This window comes from Leptonotus elevatus, chromosome 20 (genome assembly GCF_054856555.1).
Source record: "Leptonotus elevatus isolate MCC_2025b chromosome 20, RoL_Lele_1.0, whole genome shotgun sequence".
In the NCBI taxonomy this organism is placed as follows: Eukaryota; Metazoa; Chordata; class Actinopteri; order Syngnathiformes; family Syngnathidae; genus Leptonotus; species Leptonotus elevatus.
The window spans coordinates 4146434-4171567 of record NC_141258.1 but is presented as its reverse complement, the minus strand read 5'-3'; the positions used below and the strand labels follow the sequence as shown (position 1 = coordinate 4171567).

General features: G+C 39.6%; 1 protein-coding gene across 2 annotated transcripts in view; it reads left to right on the top strand.

Annotated features, from left to right (window-relative positions):
• The window catches only part of LOC147156513 (glycylpeptide N-tetradecanoyltransferase 1-like), a 156460-nt gene that overhangs the window by 129698 nt on the left and 1628 nt on the right, over positions 1-25134 (top strand). The window contains exons 6-14 of one of the 2 annotated variants that reach the window (XM_086065198.1): positions 4310-4442; positions 18829-18937; positions 19011-19155; positions 20339-20460; positions 20605-20708; positions 21203-21319; positions 22887-23057; positions 24371-24479; positions 24585-24755. In XM_086065198.1, coding sequence (XP_085921324.1) covers positions 4310-4442; positions 18829-18937; positions 19011-19155; positions 20339-20460; positions 20605-20708; positions 21203-21319; positions 22887-23057; positions 24371-24479; positions 24585-24755 — 1181 coding nt within the window. Of the gene's footprint in view, positions 1-4309; positions 4443-18610; positions 18747-18828; positions 18938-19010; positions 19156-20338; positions 20461-20604; positions 20709-21202; positions 21320-22886; positions 23058-24370; positions 24480-24584; positions 24756-25134 lie in introns of those variants that run through there. The other variant, XM_086065199.1, reaches the window with a different exon arrangement.

The following is a 25134-nucleotide window of genomic DNA, read 5'->3' as shown; positions in this document are numbered from 1 at the left end:
TTATCTTCTGCGAAGAACTAAGGAGCTGAGAGCGTCTTTGTTGTCATTCGAGTGAGTTGTGTTGCTATAATGAGAGTTAATCAACTTCGTATTCTTTGACAACAGTTTGGATGGAATCTCACGCGCACACACGCACACGCACGCACACACCCTGCTGTTATGGACTTAGCAGGTGACTCATTATTTAACAGATGGCATTGAATGGCCTCCAGCAACAAACACACACACACACACACACATACAAGATCCCCGGGACAATAAATGTTCATTTCCCATTCACGGTGTCCTTGGCTGCATTATGAAATCAATGGAGTACTGTATTTTAAATACTGTACTGCACTGCCACTACAACATCTCCGGGTTCTATCTATCTTCATGCATTGAACACATTTCCTCCTGCCCGTGTTTGCAGCTCGCTGTGACGTCAAGGCCGAACGATCCTAATTTACATCAGATTGCAAACCTTTTCATACGCTCACCTCCTGCCTTAGTCCTGATTTGTTTCATTAAAAATACTGTACAGTTGATACACGGGGCATATACATAAAATTGGACCTAATCATGGTTTAACTATTCTGTGCACAATCTATAAAAATGTTAATTGGCTAAGATATTTTTCATTGTCTGGTGTTGCTGACTTTCTAAACATTCTACAGTGTAAAAAAAAGAATTCCGAGCTCCTCAATGCAATTTATTATGTTTTTTGTTTTTGTTTTTATATTCTTTTATGCTCTTCAGCGTTGCTGTGAAACAAAACCGTCTTTGTTATGTTTATTTTGAAAAAATAAATTATATGTAGCAGCCTTTCCTTTTTTGTGCTCAGAGGGCAAAACCAATTTTGTATTTGCATTTACTTAATCTCTCTTCCTTCCGAATGTTTTTCTTTCGTTTTGAGGCAATGGATTAAACAATTCCCTGTATTGTTTTGAACAACTTGTATCCAGCATTTTATTTGACCCGTTGCTATTTATTGTGAGACTCTCACCCTTCTGTTGGAATGCATGAATGTGAAGCCAAATTTCATTTGGCGTTCCTCAGGGATCAGTCCTAAGGCCACCGATGATTAGTTCATTTGGAAGCATTCCCACATATGTTATTGTGATTTTTATTCTCCTCACTTTTTTGCCGAGAAACGACTCCCACATAATTTCTCCGATTTACACTCTTCAAATTTCAACTTGCTTCAAAAATTCACGTCTTCCGGGGTATTTATCGTCTGATTCCACATTACTTACAGTACTCGCACAATGTAAACGTTGTAAATATCAACTTTTCCACATTCATTTTCGATGGGACTGACATTGGACTTTTTCTAATTCTCACTTTCCACGCCCACTTCCATGCATACAACTTCTCATCATTACCAGCACTCTGACTCTGCTCAGTGGCGCACTTGGTAAAATGCATTGTCTAGTAACCAGGAGGTTGCAAGTTCAAAATCCCACCTCCGAAATGTATACATGCCAATTTTGCTAAGTGATTGCATGCTAATTAACTGACTATCAAACTTCCACTTTTCCATCTAAATGAATAGAGGGTACTGCATGCCTAGGTGGTGCTATTGAGTGATTTATTTATTTTTTGCATTTTTCCATTGGATATCATTAGTTCCACTTTTTCATCTAAATGACTTTTTCAACTTGTTTCAAAAATTCACGCCTCCCTGGTTCAAGTGTTCTTTTTATTCATTTATCTTTCAACTACAATTTATACCTTGTAATTTTCACATCATTTATCTTTCAATTTACTTCATAAGCATTCAGCTCAGCTTTCAGCATTGCCACGCAATTTCTGCAGACATTGCACCAAGTCTAGTACAAATCTAAATTTGTTGCAAAAATTGGGAGAAGTGCTTTTAGTTACGTATGATAAGTTGTAATTCCCAGTCCAATCACACGAGGTGTACCTCAGGGCTCAGTTCTGCAACTACCATCGTTTGATATATAAGAATATAAATGTCAGAAATAAACACATTTCTAAGATGCATTTAAACAATATCGAGCATTCTCATGATGTTTTGTAATGTACATCAACTGTCAGCTGAATCTCATGAGGTGCTGCACAGGGGTCCGTCCTACAACCACTATTGTAAGTAAAATGAATGTATATTTCACCCTATCGGTGTTAATAAGAGAGATGAAATCTCACCGCTAAAATTACCCTCATCTCAGACCTTACTCATATTCAACATGCCTGTGCATTTGTTGCACGGTCCATTGAAGCAAGTCAAACCTCTTAAAGAGCAAATTGTAGTGCAGTCCTTCTAAGTGTACACAGTTGGCCTCAATCACAATAAATCTGTCCATCAAAGACCATTTCTTGACATCACTAAAGTTTTTCTTGTGACCCCTGTGGAGCTCGGAAGTTGTCACATTTCAACTGGCTTTTATGTATCTACTGCGTCAGACATGGCTATACAAAGACGTCATTTGAGGAGTGACTGACGTTTGTCATTCCTTTGCTCTCTCAGCCTTCAACATTGCACTCAGGTTTCATCATTGTTTCGATTTCCTGCCTCACTTTGTGTGACCGTGTATGAAAGTCAAACTTTTCAGCTCCGATATCACCCCAAAAAAAAAAAAATTTGGCTATTTTTGAATGAAGATATATCCCTTTTGAAGCTTTCTTGGCATAGTTAATAGGCGTGGCCATTGTGGGCCAGAATACACAGAATTGGCGATGTTTGCATCAACCCTCCTAGATAAGGCACCCAAGTGAAAATTGAATGATCCTCAGGATGGCTGTGAAATTGTTACGTGATATAAATGGTTGGCCAACCCAACCCAAAACGTCACGGTAATCCATCAATCACTTGTTAAGATATTGGAAGGAAAAGTGAACTGCCTGACAGACATTGTGATCCCTCCGTGAGTTGAGGCTTTAAATAAAGAAAGTCTCACCTTAACTGAGATTCTCACACATTAGAAACTGCCTCATGTTCAACACTTTTTAAAACACAACTTTACTCTGCAGGTTCTATAATCCCAAACTGGACTGCATCTGATTTGATACTAATCGCCGTATTTGGTCCCGTTTGTTTTGCCTCTTGTGAATTTAGCACTTTCAATTGTTGTGGGGAAAATGTATTTGTTCCGATCGAACTGGAGTCGCTCTTGAGAAATCGAATCGATCCCAAGTGTTGCGATTCACTGTTGAAGTTACAGCAACACAGTGAAATAAATTGAACTAAGCATTTTAAACTTGATTAAAAACTCCTCAGGGATCAGTCCTACGGCCACCATTGATGAGTTCATTTTTCAAGTATGCTGATAATACAAATGTCAGAAATCTAAATGTGGTGCAAAAACTGGGAGAATTGACAAGTTACAATTCCCAGCTTGTTAGTTCAATCACATGAGGTGTACCTCAAGGCTCAGTCCTATGACCACCATCGTTCAAAAAACTTTTTTTTTTGAAGTGATAACATAAGATTTTAAACGTCACAAATACTACAGTAAGGCCCAATCCCAATACCGCCCCTTACCCCTCCTCTCGTCCCTCCCCCTTATGAGTGCGCGTTCACGCGGACAAAGGAGTTTCCCAATTCTCCTCAAAATGTAAGGGGAGGGTAAGAGACGAGGGTTGCAGGTCCCTTTTTACCCAGATAGATCCCGACCTCCCTAGGTTCTCCCTTACTACAGTCACGTCCCCTCGGCAACACCGTGGGAAGCAATGGCAATAACGAAACACAGGAGACACATAAATGTAATTATGATAATATTTATTATTATTTACTTTGGCAGAAATTGGCACAATTGTGTGTTTTGGTAAACGCTCGCTATTGTCGCGTCCGTTACGTCACAACCAGCACGCAGCTGCGGAGGCTCGAGGTAACGACGTAGCGGATTGGATAGCGATAGTGCGTTCCCAATTCCTAGAGGGATTTTTTTTTTTTTGTCTTTGCCTCCCCAAAGAAGTATAAGGGAGAGGGAAGAGATAACGAGACAAAGGGTGCAAGATGAAGAGGCTTGGGTCTCAATACACGTTTCTAAGATGAATGCAAACAATATCGAGCAATGCTTTGTAACGTGCAGCAACTGTTAGTGGAATCGTATGAGGTATTCAACAGGGGTCTATCCTATGACTACTACTGATTTTGACATTTGAATTTGGAAAAAATACACAAATGCATAGCAAATGCACAAGTTTTCCAAGTGAAAGATTTATAACTCAACAATCCTTTGTGCTTTATTCCAAACACATTCCAGACCATGTGTAACTCATACTTCCGGTGTCTGTTTTATATTTCATGCTACTGGATGCTGGAATTCCGCCACTGGACACTTGCTGCTAAACGACATGCGACCAGCCTCACGGCGAGGACGGGCAGCTCTATGCCAACGATCCAAGGACGCCCGGCAAGTTGCTCCGAGTATCTACCGGCCGCATGCAAGGAGAGTCGCAAGCATGATAATGTCGCAGGTGGACAGCAGCCAGAAATGGTAAACATCAACACTGGTCTCCTGCTTTGTGAGACTTGGCGCAACTCCTTGTGCCTCACTTAAAGGGTTTCTGAGTGTCTTTGTCTTACACAAGGACTGTTTTACTGGCTTACTAGGAGAGAAGTAGACATTACATAAAGAACATTTTTTTTAAAAAGATGCATGTGTGGGTTAAGGATAATATATTTTAAAACTTCAAGTAAGTTGGTATAAAATGTGCAGTACTGCTGTTATGGAACTCGGAGAAAACCCACTGTGCTTTGGAATCTGGAATTCTGCCGCGATGTTGTAACAGACTAGAAAGATGTATTTCATCTTTGCCTGTTGGATTTCTATTCATTACAAATGAAAACATGAATGAAACATAGAAATATCTTCTCAGGTGATGACAGAGGATGTACAGTAAATGAGGGATTTCACTCTTGTACCTTGTGTGTTGTGTGGCGCTAACTTAAAACTGGATCCTTTAATGCTTCAAAACGTCCTATATATTAGTACAGTATATGCATAAGAGGGTATACATGGTGACCACTAATATTATGATGTGATCAAAGCATCTCCGAAGTCTGCTCCTTCATGTAGTTATTACTTTTTACATCCTTGGCTTGTCCAGCTACCCCCGCAGTGTATCCTCTTCCCTTTTTTGCGTATCAGACATGTTAATTTAACCGTGAGAGGACAGCAGGCGTCGCTTTTGAATGAAAATAATGAATCATTTCAGAACGTTCAACCCGAAATTCAGGTTTGTGAAAAAGTTGCGTATTAACAGTCATTACCCCAGTAAGCCATCAAAGCTGTCATCCTCAGGACAAAGTATCGCCGCGGCGTGAATTAGAAACTTATAATGAAGTTCCCCGAGTTCAGCTTGTTGAAATATTGAAGGCGGTCCAAGATGCCCAACGGTGAGCCCTGCAGATACTGAGAAAAAAAAAAAAAAAAAAAAGTAAAGACAGATGTAGAGATTGATGGCTGTTCTATTCATCTCTATGTTGTTTGTGCTGAAATGGAGGCGTAGGGAGCTCAACGGCAATTGAGATTATGAGCTTCCAGTCGGCAACCTTCACCGCAGGAGTTTCTCTCCGAAAGGGAATTCTAATCAACCTTTTACCGTGGGTGAAAAATCCTTGTTTACTCGCTCTCTGTGCGGCTTAAGGACTACTTGAGGGCAACTGGGAAGAAAAGGAGACAATATCGGTAATTGGGATTCATGACTGTGACTCGACAAATTGTTTGATCCCAAAAAACAAAAAAAATGTAATCTGCAATTTTCTCCAAAATTGCTGTTGAATGTTGTGAGATGTTATCGGCAAGTCAAAGTACTGAAGAGGTGAATTGTGGACTATCAGCAGTATTATGTTGTATAAAAGATTGATATCAAAAGAGAGAGAATTAAGAAAATATTGATACAATGGGCAGCACAGAGGTTTAAACCGGTAAAAAATCCAGTTTTTCCTGCGTGACAGACATACTTAAAAAAAAAAAACTGTGCTGGAAAATCAACGAACACTTCAAAAAACTTCTGACTTATTATTTATTACTAAAGTTGGTGCCCTTTAGCTCCACTCCGGTTATATGGAATCCATTTAAAGTGAGCCGTGTAATGTCGAGACAAGAGCAGCGCTATAAAAGTGACACACTCCCTGATCCGTACCACGGGTCTGCTGCCGCATTTTAAACAGTCACGTGATTAACCGAGCTCCGACCACTGCATTAAACCATCCGCACTCACTTCAACGTGACGATAGCGGCGCACGAAACCGCTTCCTGACTCGGATATATCATCACGGCGCAGTCGCGGAGGGAAAATCGCCGCCTCGGTGGTGAATAACACTAAAACAATAAATCATTTTGCGAAAAGACACCTGCGCGGCGATTAGAAGTGAAAACTCCGTTTTTCCAAAGTCTCACTTTAATTGGACCTCAAGCCTACTTTGCCTTGAAAGTAGCCGCTAAATCATCTCCACTGGACGTGTTCTCACATTTTAATTCAACATTTCTCAAGCGTTCCCCCCCCCCCCCCCCTTTCGCGTTTTTAAAGGAGGATTAAGAATGGCGTTTAAGAGGCGGGATTAAATGTGTGAGCCGCGGGTAGTTGGGGGAGGAGAAAAAAAATGAGGAAAAACAAGCCTGTTGAGACTTTCTCGACCTTCACTGAACCACTTACGGATAATTGATCTCAAGGTGTCTAAAGAAATAGGAGCAATTTTCAAAATGGTTTAAAAACAATTTGATGGCAGTCCTCCAAACTCTCTTCTGCATCCCTGGCAAGCTACAAAATAAGATACACGTTTGTAAGAGAACATAAGGAAAATGTAGGATGCCGTTTTTTAAGTTCGAGTTGTGAACAACAAAAGAGATGCGCTAGCAATTCTAAGCTAGTATCACTGTAAACAAGATGTTAGCTGCTATTTTGCTAGCATGACATTATATTTATTATTTTGACACTTATTTGACAGTTAAGATATTCTGATTAAACTCATTTACGTAAAGCTGTAGCTATAAAGCCTTTATAGTTTTATTGAGTGAACTTACAAATATTTAATTGAAAAAGTGGGGAGGGAAAAAAAAAAAAAGCTTGTCAAGACTTTCCCGACCTTCACCTTCAGAGAAATATGAAAAAATTGTATTATTATTTTTAAACTTCTCCAAACTCTCCTTATCTGCATTCTTGACAAGCTCCAAAATAAGCAACGTAGTTGTGATAAACAGTCCAAGTGAACGCAGTCCAGCTTGAACAAAAGAGCTGCGCTAGCAAGACTAAGCTAGCATTAGCACAACGTTAGCCAAGGCTGCTACATTGGTATTCATTCTGCGTGAACATTACTGATATTTACAGCACTTCTTTGTAGTGTAGTTTCTTATGTACGCACAGCAGTTCCTTATAAAGATGTCACCTCAACAAAATGAACTTTTAATCCCGGTCCAAAACGTGAACCAAGAGGGGGGGGGGGGGCAGTAAAGAATGAAGAGGAGACCGGAGAGAGGCGGCGCCTGCGGGCCTGTGTGATAAGAATATTATATGGACTGAAATACTTCACGCAGGTTAAAATCAGCATAAAATGGTGCAGCAATTTCCTTTTTGGAAAGCCGGCATTGTTGCTTAACAGTCAAATTATACACGCACTTCACAGTGCGTGTGATCGGAATGCAAATCAGTTTGATGATGGGAACGTGTGTGTGTGTGTGTGTGTGTGTGTTTGTCATGACCTACATAATAAAGAGTTTTGTTGAAACCAATGGGAATTTGAACGAAGCAACAGTTGAGTTTTGCATTTGACTTCAGCATACAGAATGATGTCAAAATATGTCCTTGAATGATAGAAACAAACATTACAAAGTGCTGACCCTGTAAAATGCATCTTTAAACACAGTAGTAGGCACGTTGCCGTTTTATTGATGTCATATAAACATTAAAGCTGTTCATATTTAAGAAATGCGAGATTGGGCCATTAAAGTTCAAGTAAGAATGCTTATTTAACATAAACCCACACAACAAAAGTTGAAGGAATTCTCAATTCAAATCACATTTTGTATCGGAGTTTCATTTAAATAAATAAATCAGTTGAGCTCTTGTAAGTGAATACAAAGTTGAAAGAGAGTTTTTAATCACAGGTAGTAATGCATGACTCCTTCTTGTGATTGGCGCCAAGTCAGCTCTTAGGTCATACACTCCAAAATTGCTTTGCTGAAATCAATTTTTTATAAGAAAAATGTCACTCTGTACTTTATTTAAAAAAAATACAGCAAATACTAAACAATTTTTGATTTTTTTTTTTCAATTCAATGGCGTCCATTTTAGCCGCTCTATGCAGAGAATAAAGAATATCCAGTAAATTGTATTTTTGTAATTTTTTATATATATCACCCGTCTACATGTGTTCAAATGACTTCATGTCTGACCCCCGCCCAAGCACGACACCTTTGCAAGCCAACGTTGCCCCCCTTTACCGCAAATTAATTGGCCGAAACTATCCCAGGGGGGCGCTGTTAAGTCAGGCAGACCTGTTTAAGGGACAAAGGTGGTCATAATAGAGGAATCCGCTGTGTGTTATTGGGCTATTTACTGCCCCATTTGTGCTTTTAGGGCTGATTTGATTCTCTCTGGGAATGACTTTTAAAATGCTTCGTTGCCGCGCGGTGTCGGATCACAAAATGGAGGAAGGCGCTGAGATAATAACTCACTCCTTTCACCAGCTCCTTTTGCTTGCTTTTCTTCTGGAGTGGCAGCACTCACACTGATCCATCAACTTATCAGTCAACAGGTAATCAGTTATTTGTATTTTTTATATTCATTTTACAGTGATATTAAAAAAGGTGAACAATTGGGGTTTTTTTGAGGGGAGGGGTGCCAAACTGTTATAATATTTATCGATTCATAACCTTACAGGTCGTTTTGAATGAGTTACAATCACGGGATTTACTCTCCTGTTTCACTTTCTTGCACAGCGCATGTCTGTCTGAATATGCTTGAATAATTTATGCACCTCCGGGACTGCTAATGCACAACTCCGCAGCCGCTTAATAATTAAATTCTCATATTGATTGTGGCACTACAAGGCTGGTGTTAAAAGGCATTAATCAGTGCGGCGCTTGATAAAAAACACTGCTGATTCCCGCCCGTAAATGTGACTTTAATTGAGCGGAGGCGAGGGCGCGAGCGAAAGAGTGTGTTGACGTTTGACATGAATATAACATCAATGTTGTATTACGCCGCCGCAGAGGCGCAGGCCATCTGTCGTGAACAATTATGTCAACAACAGCTAATTACGTATACACTTTTTGCATCGTGATAGTGTTGTTAGCTTTTTGTTAGATTAGTGTTTAAATTCAAGGCTCAGGCTAATTAAATATTGATTTTTTTTTTCTACACCATACCGGGATTTTTGTTACTGTCCAATTAAAAATGTATGTAGAAAGAGACAAGATATTGCCAATAATTGCACTTTGGCCAGGTTTGTAGCAAATTGTTGGGTTGCGCAGCATATTTACTCTTATAACAGGTCAAATCCATGCTCGGTAGGGTTTAAGTCTGGGGATGATGAAAGTACTCTCAATCGGTTGCATTTTTCTTTAAATTAGGGCAAAATGTAGAACTTCTGAGTTCATCCTCAGTGCAAGTCCAATCAATGGACGTTATACACCCACAAGCTACTTTTGGGTCTCCTGGACAGCATCCTTAAAATAGAAATGTGAATTTGCGCACACTCTCACGGTTGACATTTAACAAATAGCTTATATGACTCAATAAACACTTATTACATTTCTGTTTGCTAGGTAAGTTTCTCATCACATATTTAATTGGTTCTTCATCCTAAAAAAAAAAGAAAACGGCTAACGTCGACTGTAGCAACGTAGCAACAGTGGCTAACATCGTGTCTTGCGTGCTAATGCTAGCTTAGTATTGTTTGCGCGGCAGTTTTTTTTTTTTTTTTTGGGTGTGCGAGTTTGTGCTCTTTAATTCACCTGAAACTTATTATAAATCCCAGACCCTTCACCTTACTTGAGTCCCGCCAGAGTCGCGAAGAAGTCAGGAGACCAGCGGAAGGATCAAAGGAAAGAAAGATGAAACAAAGTGAAATCCACCACCTGCCACCCACAGTTACAAAACCAGAATCTTTCACCAACCCCAGATACGTCTAAATTCCAACAGATTAGCGAGACCTCGAGAGACCAGAGGAAAGAGTAAAGGAAGGAAGGAAGGATAGATGAAGCAGAGTTAGATCCACAAACACCAACCTCCACTGATTCACTGACCAATGGGAGAAGCAAATTATTTTTTTATTTAAGCTATGCTACCAACGTAACTGTAGCTAACGTCGACTTGTCTTCAGTGTTAATGCTAGCTTCGTATTGTTTGCGTGGCTGTTTTGTTGAAACTGAATACGTGTTCTCTGTGAATTTGAAGTTTATAAGGTCATTGGCTATAGTCAGAGACACAACATGTTGGTTAGTGACATCCAGATCTTGCTAGCAGGCTTAACGGTTTAAACTCCCGCTTTTACAGCTCAAACAAAATCCTAAAATATTTGACTCACTTGTGGATCAAAATAATGATTCTTTGAAAAGCATTTTTGCGAACACAGTGTTTAATTTAGTCTTATTCTCCTGATCAAGGCCATTACCGTCTACTTTCTACCTGGATTGGATGCGTGATTGAACCCCAACGCGGCAATGGACGCCCTAATTTCCCCAGAGCCCATCCACCTTTTTCTTTAAAAGCCCAGATAAATCTGCTAAATCATCACACACACACACACGGGCCACGGTAGATGATCCAAAATAGATTTATCAGTCCTGCCACCACAGGAGGGGTCAGCGCTGTTGCTTTTACTTGCGCTAATGGCAGGTTCTTTTAAGTGTAGCCTTTGCTGTCAGCCGGTTAGCCCGCCTTTCATCTTCGTCCCTTTTTTCGGGAGCATATGGCCGCCGTTTTCGTGATGCAAGGCGGATGGATGACCACCACAAAGGTAGCCAGTCCCAGGGTTCCGCTTCATCTTTAGCCGCCATCACCATTCGCCTGCAGATCGTTTGCGGAGAAAATTTATTTGATTTTTACGAAAACTTGTACAGTATTTCTGGGGAAACTAGACAGTAAAATTATGTTATGGAGCTGCTCCACTTGCTATTTTTTTTTCATATATATATATATATATATATATATATATATATATATATATATATATATATATATATATATATATATATATATATATATATATATAAATAAATAATGTGTGTGTTAACTGTGGGAATGCTGAAGCATATATGTTTACCTATGTAAGACATTTTGCATTGTGTGTTAGCATTAAGCTAGCAGAAGGCAAAATTGCATGGTTGTTTTAAATGTGTGATTTATTTATTTTTTGCGGGTGACAGATTTATTTTTTTGCTTGCAAGATAAAGCAAAAAATATATAAATAAATATGAAAATAAAATAAATTATAATTATAAAATAAATTATAATTATTATTATTAGAAAATAAATATTATAATAATAATATCTAAATAAAATAAAAATGACGGTTTGTATTAAAAAAAAAAGCTTGTGGGCTGATCAGCTGTTTTTCTCACATCTCATCAAGCAAGGCACATGAAAGACAATATGCATCCGGCACTTGTAGATCAATAAAAGGTCTTCCCGTTGAATAGGACCGAGTCAGGCGAATGTTGCAGTGAAGGGTTGGTCGTATTGTTCAGTGTATTATTTTCCTCAGCGGCGAATCTCCTGTAAGTCCGCATAAGTAGTTCCATCTGCAGCCACTTTATATGATGAGTCCTGCTGCAATGACATTGTTGATTGGGGCACCGGGCCACGGAGCTTTCATTCACTGGCAAACCTTAAAAAGCCTGTGATGCATTGTTTCCTGCAAAAACATCCCCCGCTATCTTCCTGCTGTCGCGCATTTTTTAAATTGTATTATTTAACAGCAAAACTGCACCTTTTGCCAACCACTGATGACTTTCTGCAAAAGCAGCTCAGTATCACTGACTCACCATCTTTTCTTCTTTTTTTTCTTTTTTTTTTTAATGAGCTTGCATCAGTTCTTGGCATGTAATTATACGTTTTATTACCAGCGTGTCCGCATTACATGTGAATCTGACACGAGGCGCGCTCGGACACGCAATTGCATCATTATCTTTTTGGGGAGGGGGATTGCGACTCGTCGGTTGAGACAAGTTCATTCAAGTAGCGTGGCTCTGGGGCGCAGGTGGTGGAACGGTTGAGTTTGGTCCTCAGGATGGTAATATTTAAAATAGAACGCATTTATACGTTTTTGGGAGCAAGTGAGTTAATATAGGCTCGGGATGGACACCCAGTGGGTACTGTGAGTGACTTCTTGAGTAATTAATTGGAAAAAGGGGGGGGGGGGTAATTAGTATATACATCTAAAATATTAATAATTTTACTCTCTTACAAACCCTTTTTTTTTCAAAATACACTGATAAACATTCTGTGTATGGAAAAAATTTAAGAAAAAAGGGAAAAACTCAAAATATAAAAAAATTCCAAGAATTTGCCAAACTTCAAGTAAGCATGGGTTGACTAGTTTTTAGTTGTAATATCACCAATCACCACTAGATGGCATATATGTATTTGTTGCAATACTGCAATGTGAGTAGGCCTATGTTTTGTTTGTTTGTTTGTTTTACAGATTTGGAATCATATGCAGGACAAACCTGGCACCTCAATAATATTAATAATGTTGAGTGACTTGATTTTTGTGATTAAAATGTACAAAATGTGGGTTTCGTCCTTAAATGGTCATTTTTAGGCGAGAGAGCATTTCTCACTGAAAAATAAATTTACATTGATACATGCATTGAAAAATGTATTTGCATTGATGAGAAAATGGTGGCCCCCTCCAAGCATCTAAGTTGCCCGTCCATTATATAGGCAATTTTTTTTTTAAATTGGATGACTATCAAATACTCTGAGCACGACGCAAACATGACTTTGATCTCAGTCGTGTTTTTGCCCGACAACAGAACGTACCGAATGCGTGCCGTGACCATGTTGCATGTAATTGTGAAGGTCTGAGAGCACGCCGGCGGCCATGTCTGTTATTGTAAAGCACGCATTGCACACACTGCAAATCTTATCCGATTGCACGCTCCCTCCCTCTCACGTTGTTGTCCTTCCCCTCCTCATAATGTTTGCGCGGGATGAATCGGCTGGGGAGCCAAAGAAGGAGCAGACGAACTCATCTCGTCCCTCTCTGCCTCGGAGAGGAACTTTTATTGCAGCAAAACATCCAGGCTGGCAACACCCAATCTTTTGTACGCTTTTCCTGTGAAAACATTTCCATCTCTTTTTCGGAAGCCGTCAAGCCAATTCGCTGCCTTTTGTTACACTTGACAGTTTTTGCGGGGAAGAGTTTTTGCTTTTGTGGGGGAATCAAGAAGGAGCTGTTTGAAGTCGTCCCAAGAGAAATGTTGAATATCTTATTAATGCACGCACTTTAAATGTACATCTTTAATGAAGGTAGCTGTTCTTACAAGGACGTGTTGTTCTAACAGGCCGAAGAATGTTTATTTTAAAACGGGACATTATTTCAAATTGACAGTGCAGAAAAAAAAATCCACAAGCGTCAATCATGATTCAGTTGGTCGTTTGTTGTGTAACATGTCAGAAAATAAGCAAAAATGCTGTTTAAAGTAAAAGCAAATGTTTTATTTTGATTTTCGACATTCAAAGATTGAAAGAAAATCGGTACGCTTTCATGCAGGACTTCAAAAATATTTAAATCAATGTTTCATCTGCAGAATTACTCAAATATGAATTGAAGGTTCAAATTGTAATTAGTGTTGCTTTCATCTATTAGTCTTTGCACCTCGACTCCGCGTCATGGTATATTTTGCACCGCTATGACTCTGCGGTCTGAAAACGAGTCAACTGATACCTGTTGTCTTATTTGTGGGTTCTGGATAGTGACAGTTATTTTTGATTAGTTTTAGTTTTTTCAAAAATGCTTTGTTTTAGTTTAGTTTCTATTAGTTTTAGTTTTTTTAAGATTTTCAATATTAGTCACTTTTTTCTTTTGTTTTTATTTTTTTAATCTACTTCGTTTTAATTAGCTCAGAACTAGTTTATTAGTTTTGAAAATGCTTGGTTTTAGTTAAAATTGTATTAGTTTTCTTATTCGTTTTTTTTTTTTCATTATTTTATTTTGTTAACGCTTGAAGAAATCAGAATATTAATCCCTGTCAGTGACATTGGTGTAATCTGAATATCCCAGTAGTCGTATTGCTTTAAACTTAATGATCTATTGATTTCTGTTAAGCAAGATGATTTGGAGTTGATCCACAAAGCAAACACGCAAATTACACACTGACACAAAGCTGCACTAAAACATGAAACATGTACAATACTATACAAATAACTCTTTTCTACCTTGCCTTTACTTTTCTTCTCTGCCGCTTTCCATGAATTGTTTCCGCTAAAGTTAGGCGATTAACTGATATAAATGGGTCGCTGAATTATTCAGGAGATATTAACGTCACCAAATGTATTTTTGAAACCCGTTTTAGGAACAAGCTTGCGGTAAAAAAAAAAGTTCTTTGCAAAGACCAAAGACATGAAATCGAGATTGCACTAAACGACAGCGTAAACGAGATGTGAAGATTCCGTTGGCAGGTTTGATTTCTGCAGCTGATGTTTTATTTAACAAACATAAAAAAAAAAGCTGTCAAATGATGCATCACAGAGGAAGGATGTAATTTGAACCAACAACCAATAAACGTGTCGAGGGTTTGGAGGCAAGTGTGGCAGGCAGCCAAAATCACTACACGGAGGTTGTCTTTAAATACAAAATGAGTTTGGCTTGGCGAATAATGGAAGCGACTGATGAATTTTAGAATGCAGAAACCACCTTGGACAAAATCCAGACAAAGATTGCAATACAATTGAGCAAGGGAGTTTATAGAGTTGCTGAACGGAACAGGGCCGGCGCATAAATATTGGCAGATTAGTCGCCATGGTTGCAAAGGAGAGATTTGTCAGAAAGAAAATTGTTCCCTTCATTCAGAGTTTGGTCACTGGAGGCGTAAATGGACGCCAACATAGGATTAAGGTTGTAAAGGATGTGTCGAGAAAAAAAAAAACGTGCAGATGCCAATTGAGATCAATTGGCGTCCAATCTTCCTTTTGTCATTCCTGATATGTGCCTCTTAATGACAGCTAATCTGCAACCTCCAAATGTTTACCGCAACAATAATTGAGACCACACGCCCCAAGTTACGACTCGTTCAAACATGTCCCCGACTTGTTCTGAAGTGCGATGTCATAGGAGGGCCATATTTAGGTGAAGGGGCGGGGTCAAAAAAGGGACATGGGCGGGACATGTTTTCAGCCACCGGAAGTATGACATCATAGGACGTCCGTGTTGGGACATGTCTGAACGTACAAGTATGACGTCATAGGAAGTCCGTATTTGGACATAGGGGGCGGGGTCAACATAGGGCATGTTGTGACATGTTCTCAGCCACCGGAAGTATGAGGTCATAGGACGTCCATGTTTGGGTAAAGGGGGTGGGGCCGGACGTGAGGGGCGGGACTCTGTCAAAAAGGTGAGACGAGACGTAGATACTAAACCTCCCTGAGATATTTATTGTCTTAGGTTAACATATATAAGTAGTTTATCTTTTTCACTTCCGTTCTCAAAAGATACTGAAGCAAATGTGCTAAGTCACGCGTGTGACGTCGTGTGTTTGTGAGTCTGGGTAAATTATAATATACCATTGTAACAAATCTCGAATGGCCCGTATAAAATAATATTTTTTTTTTTACTTATTCGTAAGACTTGTTCTCAGAAGTGATTGGCACCCTGCTTGTTATTATTTATTTTTTTTAGGCTTGTGACAATTAGCCAAGCAGCATCAGTGTTTTCCTGCCATCACAATTACCGCATGCCTGTCTGACTGGGCCCTAATCAACATTTTATTGGGCGAGCGTGCATGATGCTGCCAAACAACAATGCATGGCTCAGTATCATCCTGATTGAGAAATCCTCCCTAAATCACTTGATGGCAGAGATGGATGCAATTCCGCAAGCCAGGAGACACAAAGGCATTTGCATTCACCTTGAGCTCTGTGCAAAAAAAACACAGCTGGCGCTCTCTCCTTGTTGCGACGGAGGTCTCGGCGTTACTGTTCCAGCCGGTGGCGGGTGATTATTGGCAGCCCGTCTCGTATTTACGACGAGTGAGATTCTTCAAGCTGCTCTCTCAAGGACATGGGATGGAAACGGTGGCGGAAAATGGAGATTAACTCATTTGCTCCCAAAAACGTATTTTATAAATAAATAAATGTTTTTTATTTTATTTTTTTAATGCTAGAGCATACAGAAGACTTTGATGCAGCCTCTGAAGAGAATGGTTGAAGCGCAATGGTAGTTATTACAAAAACGGCCAGCAGGTGGCAGCAGAGTATAAGAGATCAACCAGCATGTTGCAAAAAGCTCTTTTTGACAGTGTTTTAAACAGATTTGTGAATAATGATGAAACTTAGCTATCTTCTAATGCTAATTGCTGCAAAACGGAAACAGATAAAAATATAATTTTTTTATTCCTGATGAAGGAAGAGACTCAAATCTTTCTTTTGCTCGGTTCCATATTTTCGAGCAATAGAACACAATATTCTGTGGGCCTTTCAAAATCAGTCAAAATCCAGCTAAACAGCCGGGAGCGAAGTGGGTTGCTTCAGCGAAAATGGCTGGGAGTGAACGAGTAAAACGACGGCTTTGCAATGTTGATCTCCATTCAACCTTGGCTTTCACTTCATGTGCTGCGAGAGATCGTCAGGTCACATGGTCAAGAGTTTTACTACCAAGTTGAACCACCTAAAAGTGATGCGGTAGAAAAATTAATCAATGAAAGGATGATGCAATATAAGCTTACAAACTAACGACAAACCAAATGAATTTGCTCCGTGACCTGAGTTTGTGCGTCATGTAACAGAAAGTGCATAGAGACAAAAATAACTGCGGGCTGATGCGTTTTTAAAGGTGAAAAGCACAGCTTGCGTGTGTCTTTTATGTACATTTCAATTAGCAACACTCTCATCAAAGGCAGCTGCAGCATTTATAGCACATGCGGATGCAAAGCAACCTGGACTCCGCAGCGTCCTCCCCAAACGGGTACCAGGAGGGTGGAGCAGACTCCACAGGGAGGACGAGAAAGTCTCCCTTGGGGTGCAAGGAAAGCAAGATGGTGTACAGAATAGAGTAGCAAGGATAAGAACTAGAATATAATTTTGGATTTTTGTTTTTGTACAATAAGCTTTTAGAGCCAGTTTGTTTATCTTCATTTATTTTGATTCATTTTTCTTTAGTTATTAGTTTTAATATTAGTTTTTGTTTGGCATTTTCCTCTTTGGTACAGACTTAAACCAATACCAAAATAAATGCGTTTAAAATGAACACCAGAAGTTAACTCATGTGCTCCCAAAAACGTATAAAAACATTCTATTTTAAATTTTGCCATGGTACCAAAAATGTATTTATACATTTTGTATGGTTTTTTTATGCTAGAGTATACAGAAGGCTTTGATGCAGCCTCTGAACTGAAGAGAATGCTTAAAGCAATGGTAGTTATTGCAAAAAAATGCCCAGTAGGTGGCAGCAGATTATAAGAGATCAACCAAGGCTATGTTGCAAAAAATATTTTTCCCCCACTGTTTGAAAGATTTATGAATAATGATGAAACTTAGCTGCAATTGAATTGTTGCAAAACAGAAACCGATAGAAATATAGTTTTGTTGTGTTTTCTCGATTGAAAGAAGAGACTAACCTTTGTTTTGGTAAGTTCCATGTTTTTATAGCAATAGAACACAATATTCTGTGGGCCTTGCACAATCTGTCAAAATCCAGTAAAACAGCCGGGAGTGAAGGGGGTTGCTTCAGTGAAAAAGGCTGGGAATGAGTTATTGAGTTATTTATAATACTAATTGACAGACAAAACTAAAACATTCTCATTTTTATTATATTTTGTTGCATTTCGTTAATATATTATTTTCTCATTTTATTTTTAGGTTGTTAGTTTTTGTCAACTATAATAACCTTGGCGGGAAGCGTCCTCACTAGACGTCTTCTAAATTTTTCACATGACGCGAGTGTTCAGTGCGAGACTTCAAATCGGTGAAAAATCGAGCCGTTTTCTTTGTGGGCGTCGGCTTAATGCGCTGAAGCCACGCCCCACTCAACTCTCAACGGTTAATCAAATAATACTTTTATTACCTGAAAAAATGGATGCTACCTAATCTCGCGTCTTTATTATCCAATGCATATCTGCCTAAGGGCTTTCCATGTCGCAACAATGAGGCACTCTAAAGCGTGACTCCCTACCTCTGGTTTAAATTCTGATTTTCAAGTCTGATTATTAAAAAAAAAAAAAAATTATATAAGGCCCTGTGCTTCTACTTTCGTAGCGAGCGTGAGTACTTTTGCCACCTTGTGATGATAATTAGCAACCATGATGGGAAAAGAGCAAACTGCAGACTCATTTGGTCTCACGATGCACGAAGAGCGAATGTGGGAGTCGGGCAGCCAATTAAGCTTCAGCGGATCAAACCGCTGTAAGCTTTATTCAGCAGCCGCCTGACATATGAAGAGCGTGAGAAGGTACGCCCGAGCGCTCGGCCTCGGGACTCACTTATCTACCGCGCCGGGTGCGAGTTGGGTTGGGTGACTTAAGACACAACGGTTACCCCGCCCGTCGCGTGCCGGCTGAGATAAGAGTCGTGTCAGAAAAAAACAGCTCAGGCTTATTCAGCTGGGGGAGCTTCAAAATGACTGATTTGAATTTGGGGTAAGGATGCTTACTAGTCGTGCGAGTAGAAAAGAATCGCGTATTGTGGATGTCATGTTTTTTTTTTTTTTGTGTTATATAGTGGTAATAATGTAGCGGAAGGTGATGGCGGCGGTCCAAAGAAAAGTGAAAAGAAGCAGAAGAAGCAAGATAAATGGAGCGCGGAGAGACCCCGAGATGTTTTTGAAAAGGTCTGTTTCTTCGCACGTCGGCTTTTGTGTTGATTGTACTCCAAGGGATTTATTTGCCTGTCCTGCTTCTCAGCTGGATTGTTTACCCGAAAGCAAGCAGCAGGAGATCCAAAGGGCCCTCCATCTTTTCTCTTTTGGACAAAGTATGCCGAGGACGCTGCAGCAGGCCATGCGGCGCACCTACAAGTTCTGGCACACGCAGCCCGTTCCCAAACTTGGTAAAAAAAAAAAAAAAAACAAGAGCAAGCCTGCATTTGTTGTAGGCGCAATAATTAATCGAACAACTATCAAATGGATTGACAATTATTTTGGTCATCGATGACTTGTTCAGTGAAATTTGTCCAAATCCTTGGGATTTTAGCCTCTCATCAGTAAATATTCACAGATCCTCCATGAAAGCAGACTTTTGCAAAAATCTGCTTTTGATCTGGAAAGCAACCATTGACCAATTTTGCAGGCCAAACTACAGTAACTCAATCATAATCAATTTGTGCATTTTCCACGCTGTCAATTTGAATGTGAATGTTTGAAACCAGTCTTTTTTTCCCCTTCACATCGCTACCACTACAATTACTCACCCTTTGAGTAGTCACCGATACTGTTATCAAGTACCAATACCACTAGCACTTTTCATTCATAACCCCCCCCCCAAAAAAATAATGACCATATATCCCAAAGACGTATTTATACGTTTTTATGTTGTTGTTTTTTAATGCTAGAGCATAGAAGACTTTGATGCAGCCTCTGACCTGAAGAGAACGGTTGAAGCAATTGTAGTTTATACAAAAACGGCCAGCAGGTGGCAGCAGAGTATAAGAGATCAACCAGGGCCATGTTGCAAAAAAAATATTTTCCCAACAGTTTTAAACAGATTTGTGAATGATGATGAAACTTGGCTATACTCTAGTGCTAATTGCTGCAAAACGGAAACCGAAAGAAATATCTTTTTTTTTTTTTTCAGATGAAAGAAGAGCCTTTGAGTTAATGGCAATTTTTTGATTCTTCTATTTTCTAGTTCCTGAACGTCCACGAGAGTTCCTGATACTGGTTTTGACTCACCCATCCCTAATCATTTTTTGTTTCATTGTGAAATGTTGTCCGATAAAATAATCAGTGTTAATATTTTGTTATGTATCTAAACTAGGGATGGGCGAGTACTTATACCAGGTATCGTATTGGTAGCCTAATTTCACCGTATCGGTCCTCGTGATGGCCGATATTGATATTCCATTAATTTCGTGCAATTTTAAGGGGAAGAATGCTATATTTGGAGATATATATATATATTATTGTTTTGTATCGGTGACTACTCGGACTGGAAAAAAAAAGTGGTGTCAAACATCCCTCGTCGTAAGTATTAGATGAATTGACCATCCTATTTGTTTTATGTCGTGAAAACAGGTGAAGTCGTCATCCGCCACGGGCAAATAACGGAGGGCGAAGAAGCGAGTGCACGGGAGGAGCCTTACTCGCTGCCTCAAGGCTTCTCGTGGGACACTTTGGACCTTCGCAGGCCTTCGCTGGTATGCAATCTGTCTGTTCGTGATGTCTTATTCACAGTGGCAAAGTGGGAAAAGTTTCCCCTTCAAAGTGGACTTTGGTTCCACTGCCAGCTCCAGCGAGGCTGAAGGAAAAATTGCTTCACTTGCATCTTTCCTTTTTTTCAGATGCAAGAACTTTGCACGCTGCTCAATGAAAACTACACGGACGGCGACGGCGACGGCGACGACATCACCGTCACGTACGACTTCTCGGCCGAGTATCTACAATGGTGAGACCAAAGCCCGCTGTTCCTTTTTTTTTTTTTTTTCTCGTTGCCACCATTTCACTTGAAGCCTTCTCGGGCTCGCGTGACGTCCTTCAAGCTCGACATTCACAGCGTCCAGCAGCAGCCATGCCGCCGTTCCACTCGCTGCATATTTCATTCCGCCTCGTCATGAGCCGAGCCGCCTCCACTCAACCCCTGCCGAGCCGCCCGTATCTGTAACAAGCCCGCTGCCGCTCTAATCTCCTCGCAGCCCAGCCGCCTTCTATAATCGACGTAAATGCTATCGATACCTTCGGGGAGCACTTACATCCAAACATAATATCACTTACTTTGAAATGAATAATTAACATTCCTGGAAGTTGCGCGCTCCTCCGCCCCGAGGTCGAGGCGAGAGGGTGAATTCATTCCACACTCAAACGCCGGGAGCTGTTAAAGCTCCCCCGAACGTTTCTTCTCATTCATATTGCACGGCGCCGTCTTCTTTTTTCCCTTTTCAGGGTCTTGCAGCCCCCAAATTGGCTGGAACAGTGGCACTGCGGCGTCAGAGTGGATTCCAATAAGAAGCTAGTGGGCTTCATCGCCGCCGTCCCCGCAGATGTGCAAATATATGACACGTAAGTAGCGCATAATTATGTGCAGTGTGTTGAAGTTAGCGGGGGGTGTTGGCGAAGCTAAGGCCTGTGGGTCATATACGACCCCTCAGAGACTCAATCTGTGGCACTCCTGGGGTGACAGGAGGTTCAGTTGCCACACTTTGCCTCAGTTTAGCCGTGTCCACTGATTAATGGTAGGATGCAACCATTTTTCATTTAGATTTTCATTTATTTGCTATTAGGGGTGTCAAAATGAATGCGTTCATTTTGAGTTAATTTAAAGTTCCTTTAAACGTCACCATTTTTTTTTAAAGCGTGATTAATGACCGCCCCCACGTCAAAATTTAGCAGTAATAAATTTCATGATAATACAAATAATTGTGGAGACTAGGGTTCAAGTTGTATTTTACCATTTTAAAAATGTGCAGAATTTCACAAGTAACTCGCTCTTAATATGAAAAGTAAAACGCACTGAGCTGTCACTGTCGTACAAACGCAATTATGCCATCTAGTGGCAGAAAAAGGAACTCAACACAAATCAATATCACGCTATTTTTTTACAGTACGGTGCACCTTTTTAATTTTAATTAATTTTAATTTTATGAATTATTACTATATCAATGACTAAAAGATGCAGCCATATTTCTCATAATGTAACTTTTTTTTTCACTTATATGTTAACAAGAATATGAAAACTTAGGGGGAAAAAAGTTATTGTACATTGTATTGTACATTTAGAACAGATATAAAATTTGCAATTAATTGTGAGTTAACTATTGAAATTATGCGATTAAATGTGATCGCCTGACACACCTATTTGCTATATTTTTATGTTTTATTTATTTATCTATTTGTTTGTTATTATATCATTTTTGTTTGTTATATTGTTATTGTTTTTTTTATTTTATTTTTTATTTAGGATATATATAAGCTATGGAGAGAATTATGTTTTTATATATATATATGATATAATTTTGAATGTAATATTGATCGATCCATTGCCAACGGTATGTGTGGCTACTGAAGTGGCAGAGCATTTGGCGAAGGTGGCAGCTGCCACCCCTTGCCACCTTGTAAAACCGCCCATGCGTGCGACAAAATCCAAGGAAGTGTTAAAAAAAAAAAAAAAACAAGCGTTCCAAAACCTCCAATTATTTTCCGGCAAACATTTTGCCACTATGAAAGAGCGGCGGTTGGCTGGAGCTGTTGAAGGATGTGCTCCACATGGTCCTCTGATTAGCAGCGCGGCCCCCGGGGGCACTTGGGAGACTTGCGATTTAATTTGCTGGAGAATGTTGCTTTCAAGAATGACCTTTAATTGTCTGATCAAATGCAGTGAGCTGTTTTGCTTACTTTCCATTACACAAGTTTGAGTACCGCTTCTCTAGTACTCATGCAAAAAAAAAAATAATAATAATGTAATACACAAAATACGGTGGAGTGAATAAACTTGACTGCTGCAACTTTTTTTGAGGAAATATACCGCGTTTCAGATTTACAGTGTTAGCAGTGAGAACTTTAGTGGCGGCAATAAAACGCTTCCAGTTTGTCAGCAGTGTCCATAAAAGTTGAAAATGTTGTTCTGCAGGGAGAAGCGGATGGCGCAGATCAAATTTCTGTGCGTGCATAAGAAGCTGCGCCTCAAGCGGATGACCCCGGTTCTGATCCGCGAGCTGGCCAGACGGGTCCGGCAGCGGGGCGTCGGACAGGCGCTGTACGCGGCTTCCGTGGTGCTGCCAACGCCGCTCAGCTCCTGCAGGTACCCGAGAGCGATGATTGATTCATCTTTAGATTTAAAGGGAAACCGGTTTAGGATTAGAACTAGGCCCTCTGGTGTTGTGGGCCTCCACCAGCTGCTCAATTTGACGTGGGAGGAACTCGCTGCGAGACATCATGATTTTGACCAAAGGGGGAGGGGAACCATTCACTCGTCACAGCAGTTGATCCAGCTGACCTTATGCTAGCTTAATGCTAACAGAAAATTCACATGAAAATGTATATAAATATATATATATATCTTACATTTATGAAAGCCCTGAATTATTGCATTTTAAGACAATTATGAATCTTTTTAAATACGTTTGCAATGATTTAAATAAAATAAGAATTCAATATTAAACTCAATCCTTATGCTAGCTTAATGCTAACGTGCTAGCACTTAGCAGCAGGAGATGGTATGTTATATACAAATGATGTTTTAATACAAGACGATATGGGGCCAAATTACAATACTCACAGGTTTTTTTTTTTTTTTTATCGATTAATCAATTCATAGGCCGATATAGATTCATAAAACCATAAGTTGATCATTTTAATAAATTGTTTCCCTATAAATTTACATGAAAATACTTCACTTAAAAGTTTCACGGGAATTTAAAAGTATTTTCTTACATTTATGAAAACAATTCCAAATGTTTTTCATTATATTTACAATTATTTAAATTAAATAAGAATTAAATATTATATTAAAAATATATAAATATATATAACATACAAACTGATAAAAAAAAAAATCCCTAACTGAATCAAATATCAATCAAAGTGAATTGTAAATCGAAACGGGCGCTTTTGATTCGAAATTATTTTGGAAATCTGGAATAATACCGAGGTATTTATTCTTTATCCTCTGCAAAGAAGGATTTATATTACAGCGGCTCAATGAGCCCTTCTTCTTTCCCGTTTATGTCTCAATTACTGTATTATACTGCCACCCGGTGGACACACCAGAAGATGCGGCACAATGAATTGAATTGGAACTGATTTTAGAAATGTCCACTTACTACAGATTGCTTGTTTTGATTCTGAACGAAAAATTATCTGCAAATTAAGTTCCTTGCAGATAAAGTGAGTTTGATTTATTTATTTTTGGTCTTTAACACAAAAATGTGGTATAGCAGTTTTTCTAAATAATTCTAATAAATGAAAACAGTCATATAATTACAGTACTTGACCGATTGGTTTTAGCTGTCTAGTAAATCAGAGTGAAGAATGTCAAATTGGCCGTCGCATTGCAACATAACTCCAACCACTGGAGCTTTTTGATCCGGATTCCGATTCTGACCGTCATTTTAGATTGTGCCACCGACCTCTGAACCTCCGCAAGCTGACGCAGCTCCAATACCCCGGGATCCGAGGAGACATGCCCCTGCAGAGAGCTCTCAAGTTCTACCGCCTCCCTGAAGTCGGTGCATGCTGCCACCCAGAGGCGGACCATTTTAAGCACCTTTAAAGTTGTGTGAATTTTTGTTTTTTGTTTTTATTTCCTGTCCTGTTTGTCGTCCTCAAGAGCACGAAGACGGCAGGTTTGCGCCCCATGACTAAAAACGACACTGAGAGGGCGCATAAGCTTCTCCAAGCAAACCTCAGCAAGTTCCACCTCAAGGCCAACTGGTCCCTGGAGGAAGTTGCGCACTGGCTCTTGCCCAGGGAGAATGTGATTGACACCTACGTGGTAGAGGTCCGTAAACATCAAGATTGGAATGGGATGTATAGGGGGGTCAAAATTAGTGCGGTCATTTTGAGTTAATTTAAAGTTTGTTTAACGCCACTATATATTTTTTAAATAATAATTCATTGACTGCCCTTTACTAGAAAAGCCTATATTGGGGGAATTTCAGTTGCAACACAGCAACATTTTACAGTAATCAATGTAATAATAATGTATATATTTTTGGAGAAAGCTGTATTTTACCATTTTAAAAATGTGCAGAATTTCACTATTACTTCATGTTAAAGATGAGATGGCTCTTAATATGAAAAGAAAAATGCACTGAGCTTTCACTTATGTCTTACAAATGCAATTATGCCATCTCGTGGCAGAAAAATGACCAACACAA